Source organism: Curcuma longa, chromosome 11 (genome assembly GCF_044706935.1).
Source record: "Curcuma longa cultivar G26 ecotype Majalengka, Jawa Barat chromosome 11, ITB_CL_G26_1.1, whole genome shotgun sequence".
Lineage (NCBI taxonomy): Eukaryota > Viridiplantae > Streptophyta > Magnoliopsida > Zingiberales > Zingiberaceae > Curcuma > Curcuma longa.
Window position 1 is genome coordinate 13,405,796 of NC_133871.1, and position 11,967 is coordinate 13,417,762.

General features: G+C 41.5%; 1 protein-coding gene, 1 non-coding gene and 2 pseudogenes across 2 annotated transcripts; 2 read left to right on the top strand and 2 right to left on the bottom strand.

Annotated features, from left to right (window-relative positions):
- Positions 1 to 217: 217 nt before the first annotated feature.
- Positions 218 to 4,582, top strand: LOC141838060 (protein VERNALIZATION 1-like). The gene is made up of 8 exons (XM_074725451.1): positions 218 to 573; positions 659 to 740; positions 833 to 897; positions 975 to 1,074; positions 1,181 to 1,222; positions 3,694 to 3,735; positions 3,844 to 3,935; positions 4,110 to 4,582. Exons 1-8 carry the CDS (start codon positions 389 to 391, stop codon positions 4,210 to 4,212), a joined length of 711 nt encoding a protein of 236 aa, XP_074581552.1. The 5' UTR covers positions 218 to 388; the 3' UTR covers positions 4,213 to 4,582.
- Positions 4,583 to 5,649: 1,067 nt separating this feature from the next.
- Positions 5,650 to 6,805, bottom strand: LOC141838061 (uncharacterized; annotated as a pseudogene).
- A 2,060-nt stretch (positions 6,806 to 8,865) lies between these two features.
- Positions 8,866 to 11,407, top strand: LOC141837163 (proline-rich receptor-like protein kinase PERK15; annotated as a pseudogene).
- A 390-nt stretch (positions 11,408 to 11,797) lies between these two features.
- TRNAE-UUC (transfer RNA glutamic acid (anticodon UUC)) lies at positions 11,798 to 11,871 on the bottom strand. The gene has a single exon. It is a non-coding gene; the product is annotated as a tRNA-Glu (tRNA).
- Between the last annotated feature and the right edge of the window lie 96 nt (positions 11,872 to 11,967).

Sequence of the window (11,967 nt, forward strand, 5' to 3'; positions counted from 1 at the left end):
AATTTGCCTCTGGAAGACTCGACCGTACGGGTCGAACCGAAGCTGACTCGATCAGGCCGAGCCGAGCATGTGATCCGGCACAATCATCGTGGTACGCTGCAGCTGCGGAGCACCAAACGCCGGGCGCCGGCCTCTAGAATCCGTACGATTCTCCACGTGTCACCGCGCGACACGGTTCTGGCCCCGCGACAGTAGTTCCTACCAATGGGAGGCCCTGAAAAGCTGGGCCCCGCCGGCCTTCCGCCTCTGGTATTTAGACAGCGAATTCCCGAAAAACTAAAAAAGGAAATTCCAACTCCGGTTCGTGTTCAAAACCTAGTGCTCTCTGCTATATATTAAACCTCTGGGCGATGGGGTGCGATGAGGAAGACGAAGGAAGACGAAGGAGATGGGGAGAGGGAGGGTGGAGTTGAAGCGGATCGAGAACAAGGTAAACCGGCAGGTGACGTTCTCGAAGCGGCGATCGGGGCTGCTGAAGAAGGCTCACGAGATCTCCGTCCTCTGCGACGCGCAGGTAGGCCTCCTCATCTTCTCGCCCAAAGGCAAGCTCTATGAGTACTCCACCAACGCCAGGTGAGTTTGAATTAATTCGGTTTCGAATCGTTACGGAGGGATTCGATCAAGTTGGAACGAGTCAATAGTTTTTAATTCCTTGTAGCATGGAAAAGATTGTCGAACGTTATCGTCTCCATTCATTTGTGGAAACTGGCATACCAGTAGCAGCAGATTCTGCGTCTCAGGTGAGTTACTGATTGGTGTAGAAATGCGAATTTGCGTTAAAAGAAGACGAAAATGATGAACAATATTTGATTGCGCATGGTGTTGTGTACAGATGAATTGGAGGCATGAGTGCGGAAAGTTGAAGGATAAGATGGAGGCTCTGCAAATAAGACAGATGTATGGGGATGTTAAGGGTTTTGCTTTTTAGTTTCTCGTCTGAATCAGTAGTTTTTGTTGGTTGTATGTTCATTTAGGCACTTGGCGGGGGAAGAACTCGGATCGTTTGGACCCAAAGAACTGCAGCAACTGGAGCAGCAACTTGATTCTTCCTTGAAACTTACAAGATCAAGAAAGGTGAGGTTCACCTGAATCCATAGTTTGCAGATGCCTTACGTGACTTGTTCGCAAATAAATGGAGAAATTGGTGTCGATTAATTTCCCTTTTGTTCATTGGTTACAGAACCAAATGATGGTGGATGCGGTTGAGGAGCTTGTCGAAAAGGTAAGCCCCTTTCCTTGCTCAAATTGCTTTTTCCACTTGTTGAAATAGGTTAGGTTAGAAGATGGATTGGTTACTATGTTTAATTGGAGAGAAGAAACTGAAACAAAGTTCGTAAAGAATTAATCTGTCTTTATTTTTAACTCCGTGAACTAGAAATGGAAAGACAAGTTAGCAATGGCAATGAGCTGAGCCTAGGCACAGTACATTAAAGTGCCATTTCATTTCAATCTACCTTTGGCTGTCCCTCCCTCGTAGCTGGAAAATATTTTAAAAATTAAATTGGAGATCAAAGTTATAATTATATGTGTATGTATATATATATATATAGCAAATTAAACATATTACAATAAAATATATATGTGGATTAACACTTTATTAGAAGAGCAAAAACACAAATATACAACACTATATCTAATAATTCTATATAAATTATGAATGACAGTTAATCAGAGAAAACACACACACAGAAAATAAATTATATAATTATTGAGATTTGAAGCAGTGACCCATATGTCAATGAGTGGTCAAAACTAAGTTCACCGATTTCTTGTTTTATTACTGATTATTATTGAGTTTTGATTAAACCGAATAATAGTTAAACGGATCAGTCTAGTTCTATTTAAAAACATTAAACCTTTGGCAGAACTTTGAACCAAGTCGGGCATACTATAGACCATCCAAACCTCAAGCTCAATGTGAGCCCACAAATGAGTCCGTGCTTTGACTCACTCTATTTAGCTAGGCAATCTTAGTAAAAAAATTAATTGAAAAGAAAATAATTATAATAAACTAACAGATATTAACAATTTCTAACGTTTGAATTAAAAATTGCAGATGAACATATGTAAGGATGTTTTAAAAATTCTTTTAAAACTGAAGGCATTTCATAAGTTTTAAACCTTTTGAAATTATTTTAGAATAATAAATTGTTTCAATATTTTCATTCAATCCTTTTGTAACAAATATTGCGAGTCATATGGCTCGACATCTGGATCATGTTTGGTCCGCAGGCAGAATTCCTATAGTTAAACATGGGTCATATTAGACTGGCCTTGTTGGGCAGGATCAACTATGCCAAATCATGGTCAATTCAATTTAATAAAAGTATTTGTAATTGTTCTTTGCCCAAAATGGTTACCCACTTTGTTGGCTTCACCTACTCAAACATGTATGCTTTGTTTACCTTGAAAAACTGAGAAAGGATAGTTTGTATGAGACTCAAATATTTTTCTCGATTTATTTGTTATATAATTAAGGAACGGATGTATTTGAAATTAGTTCATTGATCAAATTTGGACTAATTTTTGTTCAGTAAAAATTGTTCGAAGCTAATTTTCCTTCTTCCTCCCAAGGTTTTTGGTGAACTAGCAGGAGCTAGTGAGAGCTATCGAGCTCGCGGTGAGCTCATGGCCACGGCCTATCATTGAGCTCGCCATTGCTGAATTCCCTCTTTTTCTTTCTTCCCTTTTCTTTTCTCTTTCACTCTTTTTTCCTTTTTCTTTTTTATGGTGGATCCAGGTTAAACAGTAAAGTAAATTATGAAATATCTCAAGCACTAGCACAAATTTTGAGGATCCGAATCAAAGACTTGACTCGCCTTCAAACGTCTGAATTATTACATCATGATACAGGCTTCTGTTCTTTCAACATCATTCTTTATTGTCTCTTTGTGACCATTTGATATTTTGAGCTTCCCACTTTTTTCAATTTGAGTGCTTATGCTTTGTATACAAAACAGACTTGTACATACGTTGAAACCTGCCGACACACTCAAATCAAATATTATATATACATCTATTCTTACCAAAACACTTATGTAGCACCCAAGATAAATCATGGTACAATCCAAGTTAATCCGTAGGCAAACTTCACGATGATTCTTCACCATTATATTTTCACTTCCGGCATTTCTATTGAGTAAATCTTGAATAAAACTTTGGTGAAAATCCTTCCATATACAATTTGATGAAGATTACCTTAAATATCTAGGAATCCAAATGCACATTATCATATTTTACATTATAGATACATTTATAAAATTGATGCTCTCTCGGTAGCCATTGAAATACAAAACAGGTGAACTTAAATTATTAAGCTGCGCACCTTTGTCAACTAAATCAGTGGACGTTGGAATAAAACTAATGCACTTGTAATATAGTGAAATACTCGTGTCTTTTACTATACTTTAACATTCCTAGAAAATAATTTTTATGTGATGGTCACCCTTGAGCTAGATGAAGAGGATTTCCACCCAAGTTTCATCTGTAAATCTTCACAATACGCCTTTCCCTAAGTTTGCATTGTTTAGTGGAACAGGGATATAGTTTGATATAATATCATTATAATCTTTCAATAGAGTAAGCTTTTGGTAAATGAGTGGCAAAGACAAATTTTGAGAAAAGGAATGAAGTTTACTATTTGTACATTTAGCATTTCATGTGACATGATTTCAATTTGCTCCAACATGACAGGAAAGGTTATTGGAAGAGCAAAATAGCATTCTGGAGAACAAGGTGCATAGTACACCTGAATCTTTCTTATTTGAACTCAACTATCCTTTACACTTCTACTAACTTCATTATATTATGTGGAATCGCATATACAAATTAAATGAAAAAAAGCTCATAGAGAAGCACACGGCTTTAGCCAGAATAATCTCCCCTTTGCCTTCACCTTCATCACAAAGGGGCGTTCTCCCAAACTCCAATATCAGGTACGGTGAATATCTTTGCCCCCAATTAGAGAAGGCACATTATTACATTATTATGAGCAACCTTTGTTTTTGCAATCTTCTTTGACAAAGATACTTAAGGTTTATGATTCGTGATTCTCCTATTACATTTTTTTAGGATTTGTTTTAGCAAATACTGTCTTATACATGATGCAGAACTTACCAAGCCATAGTCACTCCTCCAGAGGATGAACCACCTTCGAATTCCCTTGCCTGGAAGAGGTTGCCTCAGTGGATGCTTGGCCAAGGAAAATCCTAAATTAGAATACTTTTTTATGCATAAACTTAGGGAAAAAACGCACTGATCAATAGCACTCTATCTCGAGGCCATGCCAACGACTACTCTACCGGCAGATAAGCTGACATTATCCTATGGCAGCTTGAGTGGCAGAAGTTTCTGAAACATGGTTGATAGAAGAGTTTTTATGGCATGAAACGATTCCCCTGTTGTAGCTGCCACAAGAGCTGTCAATGTATCATTGTAAGAAATATTTTAGGCTGCAACTAGTTTGGTTGAAATTATGTGAAGTCGCGAGACCTGTTTGTTTGTTTGTTTAATGCTCGCTGTTACTTCTTTCTTGGATGTAGTTCTTTAGCAATCACTCTGTAATGGAAAGAAGTTTGTAGTATTCGCATGTACAAAATTTCTGTTGAATCTTTTTCAAAAATATCCTATATTTTAATTGATCGTAGAGTATGTGACTTATCTAGTTTATTTCCCTTGTTCTGATATATATATTTTTTACTATGATTTTCAAGTAATTTTGAAATCTGATCGTGCACTATATATCTTCTTGCTACTTCAACTGAATTTAAAGTAAAGCTACATTATTAGTGAGGGATATTGGAAGCTAATATAGTGGAAGGTGCATGTAGAATCTTTAAAGGATATTTTGTATTGTTGTGCGATGAAAATGAGTATTTAGAAATATGTAAAATCGATTAAAAAAATAATATCATGAGATATTTTTGAATACGATAACAAATTAAAATATCAAATAATAATGAAGAATATCCCAAAGTTACATAACACTAGTGTTAACAAATAGTTTGTTAAACATGAATAATTGCATCGTCATCATCGCCATCTATTTAATAATATCCAAAAAGAGAAACTTAAAATAAAAAAGAAATTTATAGACGATAGATAATCATGAATTGAATTTGGTTCTGGTTTCAATTCAAAGTTGACGATGATTGAGAGGGATAGAACAGTGGATATGATGGTAAACTAATAAAGACTTTTGGGGCACATGATTTTACCTTAATAATAATAAATAATAATAATAATAATAATATTATTATTATTAATTTTAATAGTAGAGTGGATATCAGTACAGCTTGCATGTGTGACATCTCATAACAATGGGAAGCTGAATCAGGCCGCCATTTCCCTTTTCTAAACCCTAGATTTATTTATTATATTTTATTAAGCAATTTATATATTTTATAGAAGAAAAAAATTAGTGGATGTCAACACGTACCACTAACCATTCTGCCACCTAGCAAACCAACTATGCATATTTATTCCTCTCCTCTTATTATTTTTATTATCACACTGTTATCTCTAACTAATTAATCTTTTAATTATGAAAAGACATTAATTGCCTTTGAATATGCCTACCGTCTCCAAATAAGGTAGCTAGGTTGTCCATGGCAGTCAATTAAGACTTTGAACGCTGAAAGATATGGATCACCCTCCAATCTAAGATCATGACATGAAACTTGTCTATTACATGCTCCATAATTATTTACAAACATAATATTGAGTTTTAATGAGAAAAAAAAAGGAAAAAATAATACTAAATATTGGTTATGGTGATGTTGTTGGCCATCACGTTACATGAGAGAGCAGGAAGGTGAAGTGTCCTCTTCGCAGATGAATTGGCATGGCGAGTAGTAGGGCGCCGTCGCCGGCGAGTAGGCCACGGGCGGAGGCTGCTGCTCCATCACCCTGCCGCAGGAGCAGCACCTGCACCAGCCATGGTAGCTCTCCAGGTACGGCCGGTGGCAGCACACCTGCCCCGGCGGCCAGAAGTTGGTGTACGGCAGTATCACCACCGGCTCTATCTTGATCTTCTCCTCCTTCTTCTCCTCTTTCTTTTCTTCCTTCTTCTCCTCTTTCTTCTCCTCCTTCTTCTCTTCCTTTTTCTTCTCCTCTTTCTTCTCTTCCTTTTTCTCCTCTTTCTTCTCCTCCTTCTTCTCTTCTTCTTCTTCTCCTCCTTCTTTTCCTCTTTCTTCTTCTCTTCTTTCTTCTCTTCCTTCTTTTCCTCTTTCTTCTTCTCTTCCTTCTTCTCCTCGATGTTCTTGATCACTCTCCCGGCCCTGCACTTGAGCTTCCGGGAGACCCTCTCGGCGTCGAACACGCCGGAGACCACCACCGTCCCGTTCTTCTCGTCATAGGAGATCACCGTGATGTGCACTTCATCTAAATTAATAACCAACACGTACGGCGTCCCGTCAGAGTTCACGCATCAAACCATGCTTATTAATTCTAGCTAACGATTCAAAAATGGTCGATAATATACGAATTACCTTGAAGCCTGCACAGAATCTTCCTTATCTTCTTGTTGCACTGGCCACATTCCAGATCAACTTTCAAGATCAACGTAGTGTTCTACACAGAAAGTACTAAATATCACAGTTCCTGATATGAGAAATGATCGCAAACCGAAAAACTTTGCATAATCTAAAAGAAGGGGGAAAAAAAGGGTGAAGAATCGCTGACCTTCCCTGCCATTGCTCGAGTGGCTTGTGAAATCCTCGCAATGAGCGAAGAGGAATGGTGCTATATAGTCGTCATTTTTTCCAACCAAATTAAAGCAGCAATCAGAGAGGCAATGAGGTGGTGCTTTGGGTGCCTCACAAGTTAAACAAGTCAAAAAGATATAAAATGTAGTGCTTGATTTTCAAACAATTTAGTTCATATGATTGATACGTTGATGTTTCATATGTAACAAACTAGTATATAATTATTTGTGATACGGTGGATCTTTATCAGTCTGATGTGGTAAAACAGGAGTCAATAATCGATCCAACCTAGTAAATTGATAGGTCAGTAGTCAAATCCCATTTGACTGATCCAATTGCGATTTCACTAAGTCTTGCTCTCGGCCTCAGTCGGCCGTCCACTCTAATTCTCGGTCTCGGATTGCTTAGACACTCGGTTCCATACTTGGTTTGGATCGATGCTGTTTTAGTGAGCCCGATCACTCTATTCCACTCTGACGCGGCCCCCTCTCTGGTACTTCCCTATCGAAGGATAACCTAGTAGTAAGACAACCAAGCGTGTGGACTCTGCTACAGGATAAGAGCGGTTACTGGGTTGTCAGGCTTGGCCCCCTAGGCCTTTCCAGGTTTCCGCTCTTGGCTAAAAGATAAGAATAAGCCGCATGACCAGGTCATAGGGCAGTTATTAGGCCCACATACCTTGCCTTCTAGATGTTGTCATGTATGCCTGCTTGTCAGTAATGTGCAGAACTTGTCCCTTCGGATACCACCCCATTCTGCCAGTATGACTAGCTTGTCAGTAAAACGCAGAATCTATTCTTTTCGGGGGATATAAAAACTCTCGTACAGATATGAAAATTCTCTCTGAAATCTCAGATACTTCAAGCACTACTTCTTCTTCTTCATTTTTCCTATTTCTCTTGTTGACTTGAGCATCAGAGTGACTCTGTTAAGAATCTTCGGCGCCCTGCTAATCTGCTCGTTCGGTTCCTTTCCTCGTCAGGTTCCTCTCACCGGCGGGATCTACGTGGATTGAGATGATATTCCCTTGATTAGTAGCTTGACCATCTGAGGCATTCGGCCGGAACAATTTGTATATCTCAAGTCATGATTGAGATGAATAAATTATTATTCCAGAACATAGTTGAATTGGTTACGATGGAATAGACTTGTTGAAGTGGACAAGGATCGAATCATGCCCTCCTTCTATAGTGGTCAACTGTAATTTTTTAATTTATCTCCTTATAAATGATCATGAGATCGATTATATGAAATTATTGGGTGGTGGATGTCATCTTTTATTGAAATAAGATGAATAAATTATGTGTGAAAGGCAATCCTAATTAGAGCAAACTAGATGGCACTGTGATCAGGCGGTCGGATTAATTAGGTGGTGGGACATGTATTGGCATTATCATGTGATGTGATTTTATGAGATGACACATCAACTATAGCTTAGTGGTTATTTATAATTTTTTGATTTACTTTTTTTACAGATGATATGATGATGAAATTGATGGCGTTTGAGACGATGAATTTTATTTTTTTTGGAAGAAAAAGAATAAAGAAAGAGAGTGAGCGATTATTCTTGTTATGACAAATTAAAATAAGAGACAAATACATTATTAGATCTTGTTGCAAAATCCCAATCGCCAAGCTCTGTCACCGTTGACCAACTAAAAGTCTTACGAATTCCGGCGCCTAGAAGGATTTTTTAAAAATAGTAATTGAGTAAAAAATTTAAAAAATAAAATTAATTGATGTTTTGTTATCTCGGATTATTTATTATTATTATTTTAATTTTTATCCGTTGACTCTTCTGTTCCCGCCAGCTTATTTGCACCGCCGGGAAACGCGGATGAACAGAAATAGAGATCCCCACCGGTGGTTGTCCGTCCATGCTCCCCTTCCCCTTCTCCTCCACCATTCCATCTCTTTGACTCTTTCCCTTTCATACGAGCAAAACAACCAACCTAGATCGTGGGAAGAAAGAAGAACTCCAATGCTCGGGTAGCTTCGAAAAGGCAGTCACGGCGTTGATTTCTTCATTCCTTTCAGGTTTCGATCTTTCGCCAGGCGTTTCTCATGGTGGGTTTTGCATTTTGTGTTCTGCAGATTGGCTTAGGAAACACCGGCACAGAGAGGGTGGAGTCGTCTGCACCTCGCGCTCCATCCTCTCCGCATGGCTTCCACTCCCACGGCCACCCCGCCGCCAGCCAACTCCTCACTTCCGCCCCGCCGCCAGCCTCCTCTACTTCCGCCCCGCCGCCGACCAATTCTTCTGCCTCCGGAACCTCTCCTCCCCCTCAGCCGTCGCCTCTGCCGGTGTCTCCGCCACCTTCGCCGTCACCTCCCGCGAATGCTCCGCCGCCTCCTCCGCCGTCACCCACCTCTACCCAACCTCCACCTTCGCCCCCACCGCCGAATTCCACCTCCTCTGCTTCGCCTCCGCCGCCTAAGTCCGGCGATGCCTCCACCTCGCCGCCCCTGCCGCCGTCTAAATCACTCTCGCCGCCAGCGCCTCCGCCTCCGCCCAGAAGCCCTTCGCACGCGCTGCCGTCGTATAAGACTCCGTCTTCGGCCAACGACGCCGATACGTCGTCGGAGAATCGCCATTCCGGAAACTCCGGCCAATCCGACGTGACTCTTCAGATCATCATCGGCGTCACCACCGGCATCGGAATATTACTACTCATGATGATTGTCGCGTCGGTGCTCTGTTGCAGCGAGAAAAAGAAGAAGAAGAAGAAGCCCATGGACTACTACGGCGCCCTCGGCCCCAACGGTATTCTTCTCTGTCGCCATCGCCGATCGCCGTCGTCGTCGAATTTCTAATTCTGTTCAATTTAGCAGGCGCAGGAGGCTATTACGGTGGCGGATCCCTCTCCAAATGGGCAAACGCAGAGCAAAGAACGGACTACCCCGGCAACTTGCCTCGGCCTCCCGGCGCCGCCGGCTTCTCGCCGTACCCCAATGCTCTCCCTCCTCCCCAAATGTACAGCGGCGAGAGCTCGACAAACTCCGGGCCCCACGGAAGCGGCGGGGCTGCAGCAATGCAGAGCCCTTTCCCCTCCCCTGGGCTTCAGCAAGAGTAGCTTCACCTACGACGCTCTCGCGACCGCCACCAACGGGTTCGCTCGCGAGAACATCCTCGGCCAAGGCGGCTTCGGCTTCGTCTACAAGGGCGTGCTCCCCAACGGCTTGGTGGTCGCCGTGAAGCAGCTCAAGTCCGGCAGCGGGCAGGGGGAGAGAGAGTTCCAAGCGGAGGTGGAGATCATCAGCAGAGTCCACCATCGCCACTTGGTCTCCCTCGTTGGCTACTGCATTGCCGGCTCACAGAGGCTGCTTGTGTACGAGTTCGTAACCAACAACACTCTCGAGCACCATCTGCATGGTTAGTTAATTAGCTTAATTGAACAAACCATGTCTATCGTTTGTATTCGATCTAGCAACTGCATGATTATCGAGTTTTCGCTCCAGTAAAGGAAGCTCCGGCATTGGATTGGCCTACGAGACTCAAGATCGCAATCGGATCAGCAAAAGGACTTGCTTACTTGCACGAGGATTGTGAGCTCGATGCCTTTCTCCTCTTCCTCATTCATCTTCTCCTACAGCTTCAATCTTCTAACAATTGCTTTGATCTTTGCTTAGGCCACCCAAGGATCATACACCGCGACATCAAAACTGCAAACATTCTCTTGGACAACAATTTCGAAGCCATGGTAAGTTGATCTCGATCTCTTCGCCTTGACGCAAGTTGTTTGAGTGTCTTACGTTGTTGCGAAATCTAGGTAGCGGATTTCGGATTGGCGAAGTTCAATTCCGATACGAACACACACGTCTCCACGAGAATCATGGGAACCTTCGGGTAAGAAATCAAAGATGATCGATGATGAACTTAGAAACTGAAGCAAAGCATTACTCAAAAAGTGTATATATCTAGGTACTTGGCTCCTGAATATGCATCGACCGGCAAGCTAACTGAAAAATCAGATGTTTTCTCATTCGGCGTGATGCTTTTGGAGCTCATAACAGGAAGGAGGCCTGTCGATCCCACGGGGTACATGGAGGATAGCTTGGCCGATTGGGTGAGCACTTCAAATTAACCAACTCGATCCTACGTATTTAAATTTTGCTTCTGAAAATTAACTAACTTGCCTTGCTGCTCGATTGGATTTGGGGCATGCAGTCCAGGCCTCTTATAACTCAGGCTTTGGCTGACAAAAACTTCGATGAGCTCGTGGATCAGCGCCTCGAGAACAAGTACAACGTCGAAGAAATGACGCGAATGATAACGAGCGCTGGAGCTTGCGTTCGACATTCTGCAAGGAAGCGTCCCAAGATGAGCCAAGTATCTATCTATCTACCCACTCTTCTTCACTTCACAATTCACTCGTCCATTGGCGTAGTCTCGAACTTAAATGGTGATTGTATCGATGCAGATCGTTCGAGCTTTGGAAGGTGATGTTTCGCTTGACGATCTGAATGAGGCGACGAAGGCAGCTGGGCTACACAGCTCGAGCTCAGATTTTGACTCGAGCGACGCGTATTCATCCAAAATGAAGGGATTCAGACTGGTTGCGCTGGAGAGCAATGAGTACGGCAGTAACGAATACAGCGGCGGCACCAGCGAGTACGGGCTCAATCCATCCGAATCGAGCAATAGCAATAGCTCGGGGGAAGTAAATTCCAGTCGAAGGACGGCAAATCGATCATCCTCCTAATCTTGGAACAAGAACAAGAAACCAGCAGCAGGAGCCGCCATGGCATGCAAAGACAAATCAAAATTTTTTAATTTAAGCTGAAACCTGAGTACTCATTGATTAATCATTTAATTGACTTATGTGTGCAAATCTTTCTTGAGCTCTCATTATTTTAATTGTGCTATGACGGGTAGAATGTTTGTTTGTTTCACTACATTGAAATATAGTGAGGAGGCAACTGTTTTGCCCCCACCAACAGCAGCAGATACTTGGTGTTTGAATGAGCACTGAGCACCTTGAGAGTTTGATTACATTTATAGTTTTTAAAAAATTTGTTGGATTTAAAATTAAAATCTATGCATTTATTGCGAGTTAATTTCTAAGAGGACAAATAAAATATTTAAAAAAATATTCCATTGCCGGGATTTGAACCCGGGTCGCCTGGGTGAAAGCCAGGTATCCTAACCGGACTAGACGACAATGGATTGATACCAAAGGCTTTAATTTAATATATTAATCGCTTCTAGAAGCCCTGCACCGACAATGGCAATTAATACATGTATTTATTTATTTTAAACTTG